At 46.6% G+C, this 22,167-nt stretch overlaps 1 protein-coding gene across 2 annotated transcripts in view; it reads right to left on the reverse strand.

The window, feature by feature from the left end:
* The window catches only part of HCN4 (hyperpolarization activated cyclic nucleotide gated potassium channel 4), a 124,454-nt gene that overhangs the window by 71,756 nt on the left and 30,531 nt on the right, over positions 1-22,167 (reverse strand). For both annotated transcript variants that reach the window (XM_083412988.1, XM_083412987.1), the window contains exon 2: positions 10,061-10,484. In XM_083412988.1, the coding sequence (XP_083269114.1) occupies positions 10,061-10,484 (424 nt within the window). The remainder of the gene's footprint in view (positions 1-10,060; positions 10,485-22,167) is intronic.

Genomic DNA, 22,167 nt, shown 5'->3' on the forward strand with positions numbered 1-22,167 from the left:
CAAAACCACTGCTGGATGCCAGCCCTGCCCACTCATGATGGGTAGCTTGATCTTGAAACTGCCTCCCACAAGGCCCCAGAACACCCCATGCAGCATCACTCTGGTGCATTGTGGGAAATTTAAAATGGTAGTCAAGGGAACACTGGCAGAAGGGGCCCATGTTGCTGAGGTCCTCTATTACTGACACAGGTGAGCACTAATAAAACACCACGAAAAGCAACTGTGATGCAGTTTTGTTAACATTCTCTCTCTCTCTCTCTCTCTCTCTCTCTCTCTGTGTGTGTGTGTGTGTGTGTGTGTGGCATTTCACCAATGCACAGAGGTCAATGTGCATAGACCTGAATATGATACGGTGGAATCCCTAATTCAAGTATATTTTCAGGTTGGGGCAACTTCCTGTCTGTTTGGAGGGGAAGACATAGAAAATCTCATGTGGTTGCTCTTGTAGAAAGATATAGTTGTGCTCAGGAACTGCTGGAAGCTCCAGGGAGCTAAATTGACTAGTTAGCGTGTTTCCCTGGAGAGCCAACTTGGAATTCCTGCTGAGCCGAAAATTAACATTGAAAATGAAGCAGAAAAACAGTCTGCTGACTGCAAGATGGGAAATGGCACCTGATCCCACATCCCAAGGGGATGAACCTTCGATCCAGGTTTCCCAAAGATGTCCTCTTGGCAAGCAGCTTCAAGTCAAAGCATCCCCTCGGGGCATTTCAGTTTTGCTAGAAAATTGCGGGTTAGCAGATCAGGACGGAGCTCAGGAAATGCATCTCCAGGAGTCCGGCAGGGGATAATAAGATGTTTTCTCCAAACCAGGGGAAAGTTGCCACATTGATTTGTACTTCATAAAACACACATAGGCACACAAGGCTAACTTGAATTCATTAATCTGACAAATGGGATAATTATGTGTCCTGAAACTGTCTCTGAAACAGCTCTTTTTCACAGCGGTGTTCTGAAAATAACTTCATCAATATGGCTCTCACCCATTAAACGTTCACACCTCTTGGTACCCAAGTCTGGAGCAAAGCTGAGACTTCCTTGGAGAGGTTTGCAGCACAAGGGGTGGAGGTGGATAAGGCTCACCACACTTGCCCTGAGACTACGGAGTTAAAAGAAGCGGCACATTCTGGTCACCTGGAGAATGCAACATAACGGGATGTATCTCTTGGCCAGAGAAAAGATAGTTACAATGCAGTGGTACCTCGGGTTAAGAACTTAATTCGTTCTGGAGGTCCGTTCTTAACCTGAAACTGTTCTTAACCTGAAGCACCACTTTAGCTAATGGGGCCTCCTGCTGCTGCCGCGCCACCCGAGCACGATTTCTGTTCTCATCCTGAAGCAAAGTTCTTAACCCGAGGCACTATTTCTGGGTTAGCGGAGTCTGTAACTTGAAGCGTATGTAACCCGAGGTACCACGGTAATGGGAAACCTCAGGTCTGGGGGGCAAATCAAGAAGCTACAGGCAGTGAGTTGAAAAGCAGATACCAGAGGAAATTACGGGTGTCTGAGGCACAGAAAAACATAATAGTGCATTAGCATAACATCATAACACAAATGTCATAATAAAAACATTCTGTTGCCCACATCCTGAACAACATAATGTTGTTATGTAAAGTGGTTTAAAACATTTATTTATTTTTTGCAACAAACATCCAGGCTGATACTATGCCTGCTCATTCGTAAGCCCTGCTAAATTCTACAGCATTTGCTCTGAATACTATGTGCACAAAATCACAGCCTAACTCAATCACTTTCCCTCATGTCTGGAGTCTGGGAACGGCTAGCTGTTCAATCTGCACCTCGTTCATCCAATTTTTTTATTTTTTTATTTTTGCAGGAGCCGCCCACCGCAACACACGGCAGAGGTGCAGCCTATTGGAAAACACATCCCCAAAATAACCTGCTTTGCAATAGAGAGAAGAGAGAGACGGAGACAGAGCTTGTGACTGGGGTGGAATTGGACAGCAGCTGTTGCTAGCTGGAAAATCTACAGATGTCAGCTCTTCAGCAGCGGAGTCAGCCTTCAGCGAAAAACACGATGCATATTTACTGGGGAGTAAGTCCTACTGAACCCCGTGGGATTTCTAAATGAATGCTGCATCCTCAGCCAAAATGGGGACCTCAGCTTTACTGCTCTGTTTGCAGCTCCAAAGTTAAAGGTAAAGGTAAAGGGACCCCTGACCATTAGGTCCAGTCATGACTGACTCTGGGGTTGCGGCGCTCATCTCGCTTTATTGGCCGAGGGAGCTGGCGTACAGCTTCCGGGTCATGTGGCCAGCGTGACTAAGCCATTTCTGGTGAACCAGAGCAGCACACAGAAACACCGTTTACCTTCCTGCCGGAGTGGTACCTATTTATCTACTTGCACTTTGATGTGCTTTCGAACTGTTAGGTTGGCAGGAGCAGGTACCGAGCAACGGGAGCTCACCCCATCGTGGGGATTCGAACCGCTAACCTTCTGATCGGCAAGTCCTAGGCTCTGTGGTTTAACCCACAGCACCACCTGCGTCCCAGCTCCAAAGTTAGGAGCATGGAAACATAGGAAGCTGCCTCACGCTCAAATCAGACCCTTGGTCCATTGAGATCAGTACTATCGACATTGGCTGGCAGCAGCTCTCCAGAGAGTCTTTCCCAGCCCCTATCTAGAGATGCCAGGGATTGAAACTGGGGCATTCTGCATGCCAAACAGATGCTCTATCACTGAGCAGGGTGTGGGTGTTAATTTGGTCGTTTTGTGGGAATTCCCTTTGAACAGAGGCAATGTTTTTACCCCACTCACCAAGTCTGGTGGTTCTATTCCCCAGTGATGGTGGGTCCCATACTGCCCCCCCCCCAATGTCTGAGTATTTGTTCACAGCAGATGCTGACCCATTGTAGCAAATGGGGCACTGCCTGTCAAGGACTGTGCTGCAGATGACAGCACTGAGGAGCAATGGTGGGAGCCTCCCCTGCTCCTGATTCAGATCCCGAATCTTCCCAGGAGCAGGAGGGCAGTATAGATTTGGAACAGTGGTTTGCAGAGGGGCATAGTTCAGAAGGCAGGAGCTGGGAAATACTGGATGGCGAACAGCTAGGAGAAGGAACACTGGAAGGGAGAGGCTTAACAGATTCACAGTCTCTAGACAGCCTTCCTCCACCGCCCTCCCCAAAGTCGAGAAGAGCCCAGAAAGTGGCAGAACAGAAAGCACAGAGGGGATAAGCTCAGATTACGAGACGTAGAAGTGATGTAGAAGTGGGTGGACTCCTTAATTGGGAGCACCGCCATTACTCGGAGATGTGTTCTTTGTTCTCTCGCTGTGATTATTAAAGTTTCTAACTGGTAAGAAGACTCCTTTTCCTTTGTTCTGCTCATCTACAGCCACGGGGAGGAAGGCGATTCCCTGAAGCCTGACACTGCCCCATCTGCCTGCCTTCTCAACTTACACCCAGCCAGGGGGTAGCACTGCCTATTGGCTTCCTCCTCAGTGTGGCCCCTGTAGAACTCAGCAGGGAGGAGGATGGAGGCAAGGCTAGCCTTAGCTGCTTCTGCCTGGCATTGGCTCTTTCTCTACCTACAGTTGGGCTCCTTGCTTTTACTGTGATTTAGCTAAATGTTAGTGCCACATAGCCAAGCGCAGTGCCAGCACTCAGACAACTCCTGAGCGCCCCCACTCCAACCTGGAGACAACCTTGCTGGCCTCCCCAACCCAACCCATGCAGGCAGCTTGGTGACATCATTTTAACTTCCCACAATGCCCTCAGCATAACTGATACACACATTTTTCATTGTGCCTATTTACTGTAAAGACTCTCCAGCATAGGAGGGTCAAAAGTTCAAGGGAAGAACTGCAAAGACATGTTTTTTCTCAGGATGTTCCGCACAAGAAGGCGAAAAGTTTAAAATGGGGTGTTTTGTTTTGCACAGGAGGGTTAAAAGTGCAGCCTGGAAACTCAGCAATAGGGAGAAATAGAAACTTCACCAAGATTCTGTTTTCTTTCTGATTAGCTGCTAAGCAGTTAGGAGGGGGAGCAAAACTATTTTGTATGAAGGCAGAAAATAGGGTAATTGGTGGAAATAGTTGTAGAATTAGAAACCGATGTGAAGATGTGGAAACCGGAACATAATGAGAAACCAAAATGGGCAGATTTTCTCATTTCTAGTGGGGCGGTTTATCACTCTCCCCACCACACATAATTATCACCTTCAGGTTTCCTGCCCTGCAGCCCTGCAGAAGCATTACAAGGCAAACTGGTTTGAGAACTGTGGGCTTGCTTCATAACCAGCCTTTCCACCCATAGCTCTATATAAACTCCCCCTTTCTTCCTAAAATCAGACCCTGATCACTTTAGCGCTCCATCCTGCCCCAGGCGATTCATTTCCCTGCCGTATCAGCTCTCCTCATTGAAAGGCACAACATTAAATTCAAATTGTTGCCATGAGGCACTTGTGGCGTCGAAAAGCACTTTGCCTTCATCCATTTCATGCCTGCCTCCCAGACAAAGCCATGAAGCTATTCAAATATTTGCCTTTACTTCATAGTTCATTATGTAGCTCCCATCTCTACATATATTCTTTTTCAAAATTAGGCATTTTCATGGCCCAGGTGGAAAGCTTGATTTCTGCTACCAGAGTGGAGAATGGGGAATTTCCTGCTGGGAGCAAAAACATAAATAGACTCATGTTCATTTGGGGAGTGGATGAAGGGGAGCAGAACAGCCGCCGCCCCCTTATCTTAATGTAATGGTTCTAGGGGTTGCTCATGCGTAAGTTGCCGTTACTCCTGGCTAGGTTGCCTGGTTGAACCCTTTCTGTCTGGACAGCCTCAAGTTCCGTGGCTGCCTCAGTCGCTGGCAGAATCCGTCAGTGGGCGTTTCTTGAACCTCTTCCAGCATAGAAGCTGTTTGACGCCCAGTCTCCTCCTAGTTTGCCTGCGCGGAAGTCTTCTGTGCAAAGTGGGTGTGGGCAGCGGAGTACTCGTGCCCTCTCCGCTGGTCTCCTGTGAAGAGTCCTGGAGCCACCTCTCCGATTCCCCCATCTGCCCCCCTTCTCCATTGGTGTTACGCTGATTTCCTTCCCCAGCAGATGGGCTACCTCTCTCCCTACTGGGACTCTCTTCGCCATCCCTCTGGAGCCTCCTCTCCGCCTCCAGCTCCGATGGCAGTTCCCTGACACTTAATAACATAAGAAGAGCCTACTGGATCAGGCCAGTGCCCATCTAGTGCTCACACGATGCCTATGGGAAGCCCACAAGTGGACCCTGCAGTTTCCAGCAACTGCTTCCCAGAAGCATACTCCCCCTGACTGTGGAGCCACAACACAACCATCAGGACTAGTAGCAGCTGAGAACCATATCCTTCATGAATTTGTCTCATCTTCTTTCAAAGCCATTCGAGTGGTTGGCCATCGCTGGTTTTTGTGGAAGTGGATTCCATAGTTCAACTTCTTTTATGGCAATCTCTCATAGCCGAGTAAGATTGTCTTCCATGAACACAGTCTTAACAGTGAGTCTGTAAGTGACTGTGGAGGCCAATTCTGGATCCACACGTCCTTCCACAGTGGGGAAATAGGTTTCCAGAGAGGAGTTGGTCATGTTTGCCAAGGGTTTGCCAAGTGTGCCTTCCTCTTAGCACGTTTCTCCCTTTCGTTCTGAGTTCGAGCATCTTCAAAGTCCACGACATCTTTGGTAAAGGCTGTTCTCCAATTGGAGCACTTGCAGGCCAATTGTCGGTGTTTATACTACATTTTTTAAGATTTGCCTTGAGAAAGTCTTTAAACCTCTTTTGCTGACCATCAGCATTACGCTTTCCATTTTTAAGTTTGGCATAGAGTAGTTGCTTTGGAAGGGACGCGGGTGGCGCTGTGGGTAAAAGCCTCAGCGCCTAGGGCTTGCCGATCGAAAGGTCGGCGGTTCGAATCCCCGCGGCGGGGTGCGCTCCCGTTGTTCGGTCCCAGCGCCTGCCAACCTAGCAGTTCAAAAGCACTCCTGGGTGCAAGTAGATAAATAGGGACCGCTTACTAGCGGGAAGGTAAACGGCGTTCCGTGTGCTGTGCTGGCTCGCCAGAGCAGCGATGTCACGCTGACCACGTGACCCGGAAGTGTCTCCGGACAGCGCTGGCCCCCGGCCTCTTTGAGTGAGATGGGCGCACAACCCTAGAGTCTGTCAAGACTGGCCCGTACGGGCAGGGGTACCTTTACCTTTACCTTAGTTGCTTTGGAAGATGGTAATCAGGCATCCGAACAACATGGCCAGTCCAACAAAGTTGATGTTGAAGAATCATTGCTTCAACACTGGTGATCTTCTTCCAGTACACTGGCATTAGTTCGCCTGTCTTTCGAAGTGATGTGTAATTTTTTTTGGAGACACCATTGATGGAATCTCTCAAGGAGTTGGAGATGGCATTTATAAGTGGTCCATGTTTCACAAGCATACAATAAGGTTTGGTAGCACAAAAGCTTTGTAAACAAGCATTTTTGTTTCCTTGTGAATGTCTTGGTCCTCAAACACTCTGCACTTCGATCAGGAGAAAGCTGCACTCACAGAGCTTTCTATTTCTTTCTCTGTGGATAGTTCAGCTATGCACTGCGTGAAATATGCCCAGAGAGATATTTCTGCAAAATAGGTAGGCAGAAGGTGGCATTTTGAAAAGGTGATTTTAAAGGCCTGATGCTACAGCAAGCATTTATGTGGGCCCTTCTCTCTATCCGCCAGAAGACAGACCATAAACAGTGGTTTGACTGGGGGCAGGTAGCATTTCAACACAGAAAAGTTCAAAAATAACAAGAGAACAATGTCTAAAACATTCAAATCATGAAGCCTCACAGCCTAAAACAACAAAAGTACATAGATACAGTACAACTCCAAAGGGATAATAAAGTATTAACGCATACAAGACTGAGGGTAGTATTTCAGCCTAGCTTTACATCCCATATATGAAATACTAGGTAGAATCCCTGCCATCTTTAATTAAAAGTATCTGCATTGCACACAATTCCACTTGTAGTTTTGGGATTCTTCGGATTCCTGGGGGTTAATGACAACTTACAATTTTTGTCAGCTCCACTTGAGACTTTTCAAGTCTCTGCTTCAGTCAGTACTGATCGTACCAGATTACCTGAAATGCTGGTGTGATTCTATTTAAGACATCTTTTTACAATTGTCTATCCATTCTTCAGGAAATCAGCCCTGAGTGCTCACTGGAAGGACAGATCGTGAAGCTGAGGCTCCAATACTTTGGCCACCTCATGAGAAGAGAAGACTCCCTGGAAAAGACCCTGATGCTGGGAAAGATGGAGGGCACAAGGAGAAGGGGACGACAGAGGACGAGATGGTTGGACAGTGTTCTCGATGAGTTTGACCAAACTGCGGGAGGCAGTGGAAGACAGGAGTGGCTGGCATGCTCTGGTCCATGGGGTCACAATGAGCCAGACACGACTAAACAACTAAACAACAACAACATGGCAACATGGCAGGTGTGAGGAAAATGCCTCTAGGGCCAATGCAGTAAGTCCACGCAGCATAGCAGAAATGCTATTGTGAATCTATTGCAATAAGTCCATGCACTTGAATGAGTTGACACCTTCCTTCATAACTACTTAGGCCACATTCACACCATACATTTAAAGCACTACGATACCACTTTAAACAGTCATGTGCAACTCCCCCCCCCCCCAAAAAAAAAATTCTGAGAGCTGCAGTTTGTTAAGCTTTCTGAGAGTTGCTAGGAGACCCCGGTTCCCCTCCCAGAGCTAGAATTCCCAGAGTGGATTAACAATCAAGCTCTCTTCAAACAACTGTTAGTACTACCACTATGCGAGTAAACAGCCTTTCAGGGGTTGCACATGAGTCTGAAGGGATGTTTATGCTCGCAAGACTCGGCTCTGTAATTCATCATGGAAGCTGCATTGCAGTCCACTGTTGCAGCACACTGTCTCTGCCTTGCTCTTGCAATGACACTCTCCTGTCCGTCAGGGAGGAGCAACCACACTAAGGCTTCCCTTGCCAGTGTGATCGCCCAAACTTAGTAGCGCTGACCCTCTGCAATCGGGAGCTCAAAGGGGGATAGGTAGGGAAGAGCGGGCTTTGGAAGAGGGCTGTGTAACAGACGCATAACTGATAGTTCTCAATTCAGAGGGGCAGGGGAAAGGGATTTCCCTTCTTTTGTTCTGTTGGAGAAAAGGTGTGGATTTGGAGAGCTGGGGGCAACACCTATGATACTTTTCCATGCTTCTCCTGGGTTGACAGCTTCCATGTTTCCTTAGCAAAGCTAGCACTAGACACGGGGGTGGGCTGTGTGTGTGTGTTTGTGTTTCTTGGTGCTGACAACAGGCCACCCACCCCAACAAGGGCTGAGTAGGGCAGCTGGGAGCTGAGTTTGGCTCACATTCAAGAATAGCACCACTGAACGGATGACTGGTGGTGTAGCTGGGTTGTGCCAGTGAAAGGGCCTTCCATGCCCAACCTGACTGAGTGCTGATACCATCTAGTCAGTAAGATGCAGTGAAACCTGGAGAATATCAAGCCCTGGTTGCTCTAAACAGGCTCTCTCATAAGCACTGGTCTTCAGCATCTATAACTCCTGTTACTGTACCCCTACTGAGATACGTAGACAGTATTCTTAGTTTATTGCTGGTTTTAATTTTTTTTTAAAAAAAATTATTGGAGTTTATAGAGAAAAATAAAAAAACATAATATCAAATATCTTTTTTTATCCAGCATTAGTCTAACTAAGAGAAAAACATAGTGGGAAAGAAAATGAAAAAAGAGAGAAAGGTAAGGAGACAGAAAAAGCTTAAAATAGAAAATAGAAAAGATAAAGTTAAGAAACGAAAGAACTTCCCATTCTTCATCTGTCTGCCATATATAAGCTTGGTTTAATTTTTATTAATGTTTTGATTGCTTTTACTAATAATCTTATTGCTTTATTCTATTCGTAAACTGATTTGAGGTTTTATACAATCAAGCAGTATACAATGGCACCTTGGTTCCTGAACAGATTAGTTTTTGAACATATCGGCTCCCAAACGCCGCACACCCAGAAGTAAGTGTTCTGGTTTGTGAATGTTTTTCGGAAGCCGAACGTCCGACATGGCTTCTGCTAAAGTGCAGGAAGCTCCTGCAGCCAATCAGAAGCCGCACCTTGGATTTCAAATGGTTCCGGGAGTCGAATGGATTAAGTTCAAGAGCCAAGGTACCACTGTATAAATTTTATTAAATAAAACAAATACATAAAGAAGGGGCATTTGTTATCCGAAGGCAAGTATTATTTGCCGAAGGCAAATTTTGGGGCAATATTTGACACTTCTATATTCCTTTGAGACAAAGGTTTCATCCACTCAACTGTCAATCCATTCATGGTGTTTTATTTAATCTCTTTGTTGTTCCGTATGCTAATCAAAGTAGATAAATATGTCTTAAATGAAAATATGAATATGAAACCTTTGAGCTCATGGTACCGTAATAAAGTTTAGTGTATTTAATGGGTGAGGGGTGAGTGAGATGGGAATAACAGGAACTTTAAAAAGAACCAGGCAGGTGTCAAACTAGTGGGGTACACTTTGACTTTTTACTAGGTCATCATCAAGAACCCGACGCAAAATAATGTGTGCAGGGGGTAGGGAGAGGTGGGGCCAGATAAAAAATGGTGGCCCAAGGATGTGACCAGATGCAAAAGGATAACTCAGCTTTGCTTTGTTTTGCACCAATTGCTGCATCTATGAGCCATCCACTGGGATGCTCTGCACATACAATTACAAATCTACATCTGGGTTACTGCAGACCAGGGATTCTAGCAGTGCATTTTGAAGAGAGAAAGAACAGATTTGTTGTTGCTGCTGCTTGTTTTAGACCACTGGGAGTCAGAGAAACCATTCCCAACACACTGCAAATGATCCAGCTGTCTGCTGGCTGATCCCAATCTACCCACCCTGGGCCTAGAGTGTAGATGGCAGCAGGAAAACCCACTGGTCAAGACACTTCAGCTCAAAATGTGCAGCCGCCTGGCCCCAGGGCCCTTCCCCTTCCCCTTCCCAAGAGAAGCCAGGCTCCTGCTCTCAGGATGGCCAGCCCAGCTCTTGCTCACCTCCTCCCACTGATGGATGTAGCGTATGAGTCTGGAAAGCCTCAGTAGCCGCAAGAGGCTAAGGATTTTGGTGAAGCGCACGATCCGCAGGGCTCGGGCCGTCTTGTAAACCTCCGAATCGATGCGCGTCTCCACGATCAGGAAAATGTAGTCCACTGGGATGGAGGAGATAAAATCCACCACGAACCAGCTCTTGAGGTACTTCATCTTAATCCTCTGCGGGTCAAGGATGATCTCCGTGTTGTCTTCCACCACAATCCCCGTGCGGAAATTGAGGACCAGGTCAATGAGGAAGAAGGTGTCCGAGACCACGTTGAAAACAATCCATGGGGTGGTGTTCTCGTCCTTGAAGAAGGTGATGCCCACCGGGATGATGATCAGGTTGCCAACCATCAGGAGCAGCATTGTCAAGTCCCAGTAAAACCTAGTCAGCAAGACAGAGAAATGGGAAATGAGAGAAGGACAGACCTGTGTGGCTGTCAGGCTTCAAGGAATTGGTTTCCTCCCCCTTTTGGCAGCAGATAAGCAGAACAAAGGGAAAGGAGTCTTCTTACAGTTAGAAACTTTAATGATCACAGTGAGAAAACAAAGAATCCATTTCCTAGGAATGAAGGTGCTCCCAATTAAGGTTTCCACCCACTTCCTCCCTGGTCACCCACGTCACTACCGTGTCTTGTAACCTGATCTTGTAACCACTGGGCTTTCTGTGCTGCCACCTTATCTGCTCTTCTTGACCTTGAGCTGAGCAGATGAACACTTTCCAGAGACAGTGAGTCTGTTAACTCTCTCTCCCCCAGTGCTTCTCCTCCTAGCTGTACTTCACAGTACTTCAAGTACTTCCCAGCCTTCTGAACTATGCCCCTCTGCAAACCACTGCTCCAAATCTATACTGTCCTCCTGATCCTGGGAAGATTCAGAATCCTGATCAGTAGCAGGGGGAGGGGGAGACAGTGCAGCCCTCCTCAGCACAGTCCCTGACAGTGGGCTAGTAGAGAAAGGGCTAAGTAGATTTCAGGCTTTCTCCAAAAGGGTAGGGGTGGAGCCCAGAAATACAATGGGGACTGCAACTATTGCTACCTGTCTTCATTCGGACATCCATAGCTTTACAGCTTGCTAATCAAATGGCATGGGATGCGGGTGGTGCTGTGGTCTAAACCACTGAGCCTCTTGGGCTTGCTGATCAGAAGGTTGGCGGTTCGAGTCCCTGTGACGGGGTGAGCTCCCGTTGCTTTGGCCCAGCTCCTGCCAACCTAGCAGTTTGAAAGCACACCAGTGCAAGTAGATAAATAGGTACCGCTCTGGTGTGGAGATAAACGGTATTTCCATATGCTGCTCTGGTTTCGGTGTTCTATTGTGCCAGAAGTGGCTTAGTCATGTGGGCAACATGACCCGGACAACTGTCTGTGGACAAACGCCGGCTCCCTCGGCCTGTAAAGCGAGATGAGGGCCACAACCCCAGAGTCATCCGTGACTGGACTTAATTGTCAGGGGTCCTTCACCTTTACCTTAACCGAGTGGCAAAGTTGAGTGAGGGTTTTTGTTTTTTGCTTACTAAAAAGGTATAAACTTCCTGTACTTTATACAAGACTATAGCCAGAGCTATTCCTCCACAGTTGTACACCAGGTTTGGGGAACCTTTGGCCCTCCAGATATAGCTGAACTACAACTCCCATCATCCCTGCCCACTGGCCGTGCTTGCCGGAGCTGATGGAGGACATCGTGCAACAACATCTGGAAGGCCACACCTGATGTACACAGACCGGAACTTCTAGAAATTGCATTTCAAAGCGCTTGGCATGCTTAACACATTACCAAATTGACAGCGAACTGCAATTTATTTCCCGTGCTTAGCTTTCTCAAGGAAAACATGTTAGATCAATGGAAATGCACTTAAATTATTAGTTGCTTAGGGAGCCTATGATACACACACATTACTTTCAGTTAATCCCCTATAGCTACTCCATCTTCCAACTTATTTAAAATAGATGATGGGATTTGTAATAAGCATAGCTTTCTGCAGGTCAGCCGCCAACCAGCCGCCGCCGTGACATGTAAAAACTCAGAAGGCAACAATATCCTAGGAAAGAGCTTCTCAAAGAAGATTCACGTACCACCAGGGATTTCACCAATATTTGCCCTATGCTTTGACATGAAGCTAATCTTCTTTAGATGCCCAGCATGTTACAGGAAGGGTGCAAATTGCATTTTCTCCCACAACCCCCTCATAATACTGAACTCGGGGCCATACAATGAAGCTGAATGCTGGAAGATTCAGGACAGACCAAAGGAAGAGTTCTTCACATAATGGCACTGAAGTATGGAATTTGCTCCCACAAGAGGGACTGATGGACATCCACTTGGACGGCTTTAAAAGACAAATTTGTGAGAAGCTAACGATGGCTTGCAAGCCACAATGACTGTGTTCTGCTTCCATTGTTGGAGGCAATCTACTTCTGAATGCCAGTTGCTTTAAATCCCAAACGCGGAGAAGGCTGTTGTGCTCAGTTTCTTATTTGGGGCTTCCCATGGGCATCTGGTTGGCTGGCTAGGATGATGGATTCAGATGGACCACTGGCCTGGATCCAGCAGGCCTTTTCTGATGTTCTTATTACAGTATGTCCCTTGTGAACAATCAGTTGACCACAGACAGCACTTGGTAGCTTCTATTGAATACTTCCCCCAATAGTCCTCATGACAAGAGGGATGGCCTCTTAAAAACAGACTATCTATAGACACGACACTGTTTATTGACCCAAACTGATGCCACCACAAGCTTTAAGAGCCTTTCCTATCCTTCCCCTATTAACCAAAGTGAAAGCTTTGTGTGAAACTTGGCTTTGTCTCAAAGAACGGTCTGGGTTACAGCTTGCTGTTTGCCTGAAGTGAGGTACAGCATGAACACAACGTGCTAAGTCAAACCATGGTTTGGTTCACAGCAGCAAAGCAGGAAGGCCAAGAGAGGAGCTCAGCAGCTGTGGTCCCCTCAGGAACCTGTGTGTTTGCACTAAGCCACAGTTTCGCTAAAAGCATTGTGACAACCTCTGCTTTCACCTAAAAGAAGCAGCAGCAAGCCTGTTGCCCTCATACAGATGTAGAATTAGATATGATAAAATCTCAGAAGTGTGTGTGAATAAGATCTCCAGTGTTCAGGTGCTGGAACTTTGGTTCTGACTCCCACTGGTCACAACTTGGCTTTGACCATGGATGCAACAAGATGGAAGATATTACCAAAACAGTTGTGGTTGAGGTTTGGGGTTGTTGAGGTTTAGGGTGTTATTCTTTTACAAGGCATTCTATTAAATTCTGACCCAAGCACACTGATCAGTCTATTCCCAGTAAATCTTTTTTTGCTGTTTGTTGGTAGAGCAAGTGCCTTCTTAAATCTATATTTATCACCAGGCATTCCCAAAAAAGAAAGAAGTACAAGTCATTATCCTGCTAACTGAAATATCAGGAATCTCTAGAGAGCTAGTTTGCTCAGCACACTTGTTCAGAAACTCCATTGCCCTAAATTTGAAATGTTACATGCCTATTTTTAATTTTTTTAAAAGAAAACCCTGGCTTACTTTGCTCTCCTTATTTTGTCAACAACACTGGCCAAGAGAGCAGGGAGCTGGTGGGGAGCCTAAAATGCTACAGATTATTTATTTCTTTAATATATTTACAGGCCACCTTTCTGCCATAATGGCTAGCAAAGTGCTCTCGTGTGTGTGTGTGTGTGTACACACAACACAAGTTTTATTCATCACGACAAATCCCTCTCATTGAGAACACCTTTTTCCTTCCTTTTCTCTCACTTTTTTCTTTTATTCTTCAGCCCTGTATTTTGTACCCTTATAAATTCATATACAGTGGTACCTCGGGTTACAGACGTTTCAGATTACAGACACTTCAGGTTACAGACTCCGCTCACCCAGAAATATTACTTCGGGTTAAGAACTTTGCTTCAGGATGAGAACAGAAATCGTGCAGCGGCGGCGCGGCAGCAGTGGGAGGCCCCATTAGCTAAAGTGATGCTTCAGGTTAAGAACAGTTTCAAGTTAAGAACGGACCTCCGGAACGAATTAAATTTGTAACCAGAGGTACCACTGTATATATAAATACGGAAGCTTCCTTTGTTCCTATGAATGACTGGGTTGGAACTCACAAAAAAATGAGAAGAGTTGTGCCTGTCCATTTAGCCTCATTTTCCTGGTTCCACAAATGCTAAAAACATAACTCTTTTTAAATAAATTGAAAACAGGGGATCTGGAAACGATAGGTTCTATCCTGTGCGAGTCCTACTCAGAGCAGACACATTAAAATTAATGACCTTAAGTCACACCCATTAATTTAAATGGGCCTACTTTGAGCAGGGCTGGCACTGGATACAATCCAATGATTTATCAGGAGGCAAATCCCTCCTTCTGTGAATGTCCAGGCAAGGTATCCTTTTTGTAGGCTTTCTGGAGGCATCTGATCAGCTTCTGTGGAAAACCGGGTACCAGACAAGATGGACCTTTCCTTTTGCTCACACCCAGCAGGGCTCTTGGTGTGTTTCTTAAATCGCTGACACAAGGAAGGGCTTAATAGAGACTGTGTACTGCAATACATCAAGCTGGAGACTCATGCCCTGGAAAGATAGTCAGCTCCTTGGCCTTCAGAGATCTGCACCACCACAGGGGCAAGGAAAAAGGCTTCTGGCATAGCCAGAGCCCAGCAGAATAGTCATTGCCTCTGTGTGCCTTTCCCCCACGCCTCCGATGAATGCCTCTAGATGGAAGAAGAGCCCCTTGCTTCTGTTGCCAAGTCTGGAGCGAACATTACCAAAAGAAAAAGAAAACACACACACACACAAGAGCCGAAGGCTAAACTCTCTTTCACCCCATGATGACACCGCTTCTTGTACAACAGACAAATCTTTATTCTTCACCTCTGTGCCTAACCCTGGAGCCATTCTGTGTGTTTAATAAAAGTGGATATGCTGTAGCTCTGAGCATGCATTTCTGCATGAACCTAATGCGCCAAGGGAGCCGGGTCTGTCATGAGCCCCATGGAGATGTCATGGAAGGGATGGTCAGATCCTGAGGAGGAATGAGAAGAGCTCGTGGAATTGGAGCTGGGGAGGAACCTAGTGGGATGGGGGAGACAGAGCTGGATCCAGAACCACACCCAGAACTGCAAACCTGCTCATTCAGGGGGAACATGATCCCACCCGGGGCCAATATCTCAGACACGGGAGCTGCTTGCTCAAAGTGCTTCTATCTTGCCAGGATTCAAACACAGCTTGTTTTTCCTCATCCATCTCACCACTGGGTCCAAACAATGGCCCAGGGACTGCATGGCCTCTCCTGGTTCAGACATTATGGAGAAGAACATCTTCAGCATGCGGATGGCAGCTTGCTCCAAAATCCCTAATGACCACTCCCAGAGGCTTCCTATAGATGTTAAGTATCACTGGTGATAAAGATAGTGCCTTGCAGCACCCCATCAAGAGGCCAAAAGGCACTGTTCCAATGCTATTCTCTGGACTCCATCTTGAAGGTAGGATTGGAACCACTGTAAATACCCCAATTCCCATTCCCTGGAGCCAGACCAGGAGGATACCATGGCCAATGGTATCACAAGCCAGAGACTGATTAAGGAGCAGGTAATATGCACAATGGGACACGGGTGGCGCTGTGGGTTAAACCACAGAGCCTAAGGCTTGCCAATCCGAAGGTCGACGGTTCGAATCCCCGCGACGGGGTGAGCTCCCGTTGCTTGGTCTCAGCTCCTGCCAACCTAGCAGTTTGAGAGTATGTCAAAGTGCAAGTAGATAAATAGGTACCGCTCCAGCGGGAAGGTAAACGGCGTTTCCGTGTGCTGCCAGAAGCGGCTTAGTCATGCTGGCCACATGACCCGGAAGCTGTACGCCGGCTCCCTTGGCCAGTAAAGCGAGATGAGCGCCGAAACCCCAGAGTCAGCCATGACTGGACCTAATGGTCAGGGGTCTCTTTACCTTTAATATGCACAATATGTACTGTCTTCTCCTGCCTCTCATTCAGGATGAATCCCCAAGAAACCAAGCATCTCTTCAACCAGGCTCTCACCTGGGTGAGAGTCACAGGCCTCTCCCCCAAAGTGCCTGGCCTGCAATTCTATATTCTGACAGTGGGGGCTCCCCTGCCCCATGACTCCCCAAAGGGGCAACCCCCCTGGGGGATAACCACACTACTGCAGACAGGGTCCTTTGCTATCGTCAGGAGGTCCTAGGCCACACAAACATCACAGCTCTATCCACTCAGCCAGAAGTCACCTCTGTCTCCCAGGAAACTCGGATGATGGTAGCCCTGTGAGGAAAATGGAAATGGTAGCTCCATCTCAGATTATCAGTATTTGTAGTAATGCACTCCCTCATTAAGGGATGCGGGTGGCACTGTGGTCTAAACCACAGAGCCTGGGGCTTGCCGATCAGAAGGTTGGCGGTTCGAATCCCCGCAACGGGGTGAGCTCCCATTGCTCGGTCCCAGCTCCTGCCCACCTAGCAGTTTGAAAGCACATCGAAGTACAAGTAGTTAAATAGGTACCACTCCAGTGTAAGGTAAACGGCGTTTCCGTGCTCTGCTCTGGTTCGCCAGCAACGGCTTCGTCATGCTCCCTTGGCCAGTAAAGTGAGATGAGCGCCGCAACCCCAGAGTCATCCGCGACTGGACCTAACGGTCTGGGGTCCCTTTACCTTTACCTTACTCCCTCATTAGTATTTGTAGTAAGGATTCAAGTCTTATCAAATGCATCTGGGTTTCTTGTTTATCTGAACAACGCCCCTCCTTTTTTTGTGGATGGCAAGACAGCCTTGGAAACAACACAATTGTGCTCTTTGAAATGCAAGGCAAACACATTTCCAAAAAAAACAAGAGAAAGGGCAAAATTGTGATTCGGTGTCGCTGCCCACACCAACGCGAGCGTAGGTGGCACTCAGTCTTGGTAACTGTTCCCAAAACATTCCAAAATGGGGACACTGAAGGAGAGTGCTATCAGAAGTCACCAGCTGAAGTCCTTGTAAACAGGCCACCCAAAACATATGGAAATGTATGGGCAGATTCTTCCAAAAACTTAAAAACCAGGCTTATCTCAGCAGGACGTGCCACAGTGAGGGGAACAGGGGCTCCTAGCAACTGTCCTGGCCCTTACACTTCCCAAGTTTCTTTGGTGGCAAGCCATGACTGTTTAAAAAGTAGCATTGAACACATTACTGAAATGTATTGTGCAGATGAAGCCTAAGTGATGATGCAACAAGTCTTGCTACAGAAAGTAAACACGGCTCCTACAACTGTAAAACTTGCACAGGTTTTCGCAGCTAGCCTTTTCAAGTTCTTTGAAGATGTCAAGAAGAATAAGGACAAGGTGAATTCCAGTAGACCAGAGCTGAAGAACCTCTTGGACTCTCTATCAGTGTTTCTTAAACTTGTGTCCCCAACTGTTGTTGGACTACAACTCCCTTCATTCCTAACTATCAGGACCAGTGGCCAGGGATGATGGGAGTTGTTGTCCAACAGTAGCCGGGGACTCGGCTTTGAGAAACACTGTGGGCCTAACCAGCCCACAAGACTCTCCCCAGTCACACTTCATACTGCCTCTGCTTCATAACCTTCTTGACTGTTTGGCTGGAATGCAACCTGGGCCTTTGATGATGTCTCTTGCTTGCCATGAAGGAGAGATATGCATGTGAGGAGTGTGTGTGGATGCCTCTGACCTTTGTGTGGCTGGACTGTACCTTACTGAGAAAAAAGAAGAGTCATATCCATTGCTCCAACTATTACACCTTCAGCCTTCTGGACATTGCATCTGTGCACACTAGTCATCAGCATATGGTCCCTGGGAGTATGGCAACAAGGAAATCTGGCCCTTGGGATGAAAAAGGTTTCCCAACACTGTGGTTGTATCTAAATTCTACCTTGAGTAGACCCATTGAAATTAATTGACCTACTCTGAGTATGACTTTCCTTTTGGGAATTATAGGGACAAAACTATCCAGACATTTATGAGACTCCAGTGTCAAGAATGTTATTTGCCCCAAAATGGAAAGAAGAAGTCCCAGCGAAAGAAGAATGGATACAAAAACTAATGGAATATGCAGAAATGGCGAAACTTACCGGAAAAATAAGAAATCAAGATAACAAACATTTTATAAAAGAATGGAAATGGTTTATTGGATATTTACAAATAAACTGTAAACAGATAAGAATATTGGCAGGATTATGGTAGTAACCGGAAGTCTTATAAGAGTATATATTTAAAGTAGATGAATAAATGAGTAAATTAAGTTCACTTGGAATATGCAGAAAATATAAAAAATAAATTTAAGGAACTGCAGAAAGAGGGGGAAGGAAGTCGAGTTTTGAAATGTTAAAATGATTGTAAAATTATTGAAATGTATAAAACTGAAAATCATAAAAAGAGTATGACTATTACTGCAAACACTCCATTGTATAAAGGTAAAGGTAAAGGGACCCCTGACCATTAGGTCCAGTTGTGACCGACTCTGGGGTTGCGGCGCTCATCTCGCTTTATTGGCTGAGGGAGCCAACGTACAGCTACCGGGTCATGTGACCAGCATGACTAAGCAGCTTCTGGCGAACCAGAGCAGCGCACGGAAACGCCGTTTACCTTCCCGCCGGAGCGGTACCTATTTATCTACTTGCACTTTGACATGCTTTTGAACTGCAAGGTTGGCAGGAGCAGGGACTGAGCAGCAGGAGCTTACCCCGTCGCGGGGATTTGAACCACCGACCTTCTGATCAGCAAGCCCTAGGCTCTGTGGTTTAACCCACAGCGCCACCCACGTCCCCGCTCCGTTGTATACCTGGACTTAAAAAAGCACACTAACCTATGATAGCATTCAGGTGCAAGACAAACACTTCCTCATTCCAACAGGCATTCTAAGGCAGTTTTATGGTACCTTTTTATTGTACTCTGTATGGTTTATTTTTATGTACATCACTCACAAACGCTAATGATTAAGTGGCATAAAAATGCATAAAATAAAGCACCGTCTCTCGAGACAGACAGATGCCAACTAAACACACATATATACAAAGTAAAGTAAAAAGGTAAACATACCAACTGGGAGGACAGGAGCTTTAGAAATTGGATAATCTCATGAATAGAACCAGTGCCTACTGAATGTAGTGCAACTTGCCTTCACTGCCAATTTTAAAGAATGCCACACGCAAGCCATGGCTGAAAAGGATCAACTGAGAGCACACTCTCTAAGCCATGTGCTGCCAGGCCCTATTTAAATGTGGAATGCCAGCCACACTGCTTTCAGAAGGAATTGGGTCCACATTGGATGTCATATGACATCAGGTGATTGACAGGCGGGCAAACACATGTGGCCCACGGAGGTTTGGTCACTTTTGGATCCAGGCCACGAACCACATTTGGGAGAGAAATTGCTGCTTCCTTACATCTCTATTTGGAGAGCTGCTCCCAGTCAGATTATGAAATTCTGGGATGGTTTAAAGTTAGCTTCTTATTATGTCCCTAATAACACAAAGATCTTGTCGCTTGATACAGACATCTTTCCCCCCCTTTTCAATTTGTTTTTTCTGGCTCATATTTATGAGGCAGAAACTGGATGGGTAATTATATATAACAGCTTGACACGGTATGGTGAATAAGCAAATGCTAGGATTAACATTCTGAGCAAAAACAGGCATTCTAATTATTGATAATGTTAATTTCTAATGGAATACAGTTCGGAATAGAGAGAAGGTGACTGGGTGATGCACAGATTGCTCCAAATGTTCCCAATTCAGGTTGCCACAGAGGGACCAGTCAGCTTCCTCCCACAGATGCACTATTTCAGCTGTAGTTGTGTTCTAACTAGATTGGGATATTGTCTTTTGATAAGACCTTTAGTGCAGCCCTGCCTTCCCCACCTCATATCCTTCAGATGTTTCGGACTACAACTCCCACCTTCCTTGATCATGGGCCCCCTGGCTGAGGCTGCTGGGAGTTGTAGTCCAACGACACCAAGAGGGCGCCAGTTCAGAAAGGCTAGTGTATCCAAACAGCCCTATGAGTAGGTTTAGTGACAATCGTGGGACGTTCCTGGAGAGCACATGTAGCCATTGCACCCTGTGGAAGCTAAGCAGAACCAGGTCTGTCCACTGCCTTGAGTTCCATGATGGATGAATGTTTGGTTATAAATATACCAAATAAGCAAGACAAAATAAACGACTCACAGCTTTAGATTTGCTTAACAGTTTTTACAAACAAACAAACCACCCTGATACGGAAGGGCAACGCCGTTTGACAAGTACATTTAATTCACTGAACTGCACTTTGTGCTTCTCAACATCCCACACATTCCAAGGCAGCCGATTACTAATAGATTCACCCCCGATGTTTTGTCTGATTGTTCAGAGCAGACTCATTCACATTACACATAGCAAATATGCACCCACGGGCAAGGAATGCTGAGACACAAAACAGAACAGCTGCCAATTACATAGCTGTGGCACAGCACAACTGGCATTGGATCAGCACACATTTTTCATTTCTCCTTCTCTGCCTTCAGCGGACAGAACTGAGGTCTGTGCACAGGTCTCCAGCCACGACAGGGAATGCGAAGGAAAATCCTTCCTAGCCTGGGAAGCAGGAACAGTCAGCCATAGAAGGATCAATCAAGTTGCTAATTCCACGTTAAGGATCATTGGGAAAGGGGTGGAAAACGAAACCGCCTTTATAGAAATCTATGGTGCTCATGGAATACCGGGGGACATTTCTAGCCACTGCACATCAAGAAAAATGCTGGAGAGCTGAACAACATGTAGAAAGGGGCAAAACGACCAGGGAACTCCTGGAAAATGATCAGGGGACTCCTGTACAAAGAGAGATTACAGCGTTGGAGAAATTTCATTTAGAAAAATGGTACCGGGGGGGGGGGCACATGAAATTATGTATGGTGACAAGAGGAAGTCAGCAGTAAATCTCACCGAGCAAGTTGGGGTTAACTCTTTAATAGCAAAAACACGATCTGCACAAGAGTGTCAGGCCTAATGAACACAGAAACTCATCTTCAGCAGGTCTTGCTCCCATGAAGCAGTTGATGAGACTGAAGGTCCCTGCCTCCCTATAGCTGTCTGAGTCCCCACCTCTCCAGTTTTTCTCCCAAGCAATCTGAGACTGTGTCTGTGTGAAGCTAACTTCTCCTCTGCCTTCTTAATGCCTCTCCAAATTCTGAGAAGCCAGGGGGAAAAGGAGCTCCTTGCAGCAGGAGGGGGAGACCCCCCTGCCTCTTCACCAGCCGGACTCATCTCTGCCTCTTGGCCTCCCTCCTCTCCTGCTTCTGATTCTGTACTTCTCTCTCCCACAGACTCCCCCCGCTCACTAAACCCTGTTACCTCTTCAGCTTCCAACACCTCCTCTTCCCAGTCTTCTCTCTTTGGCCACTCATCATCGTCCCACCACCAATCCCCTGGCTCTGAGCCTTCTTCTCTTGGGGGTTCCTCAGCTGGTTACTCCCCTCATTCCTCTGCGTCCAACCAGCCCATGATGAAGTTTGAAGAAAGTGGGTGGAGAGAAGTGTTTCCCCCTCTCTCATACTAGAGTGTGGGGTCCCTTTATGGAGCTGATTCCTCCATAAAGAGGAACATAGGGAGCTGCCTTATACTGAATGAGACCATTGGCCCATTTAGCTCAGTATTCTCTACACTGAGCTCCCCAGGGTTTCTCTTCCAGCCTCCCTGGAGATGCCAGGGATTGAACCTGGGACCTTCTGCATACAAAGCAGATGTGCTACCACTGAGTACAAACAAAAGGTCGTGCTTCACACAAGCTAATGGTGATGGCCCACCAGCTGAGATGGCTTTTAAAGGGAACTAGACAGCTTGATTGTATCAATGGCTATACGCTATCTCTGAGATCAGAGGCAGAAGGATCTGGCCTTCGTGGGAAAGAGGGTGCTGGACTGGATCAAGACCTTTGATCTGATATGGCAAGGCTCATCTTAAGTACCCATCAATATAGGCTTTTTGTCAGAAATCAAGGCATACTTGGTAAGGCTTTCCCACATTTATTGTTGGAAATGCCATAAGCTATATATTTTCCCCTCCTGGAAAATGTATTTCTGTTTGATCTGC

This window comes from Podarcis tiliguerta (genome assembly GCF_965153285.1).
Source record: "Podarcis tiliguerta genome assembly, chromosome: 14".
NCBI lineage: Eukaryota > Metazoa > Chordata > Lepidosauria > Squamata > Lacertidae > Podarcis > Podarcis tiliguerta.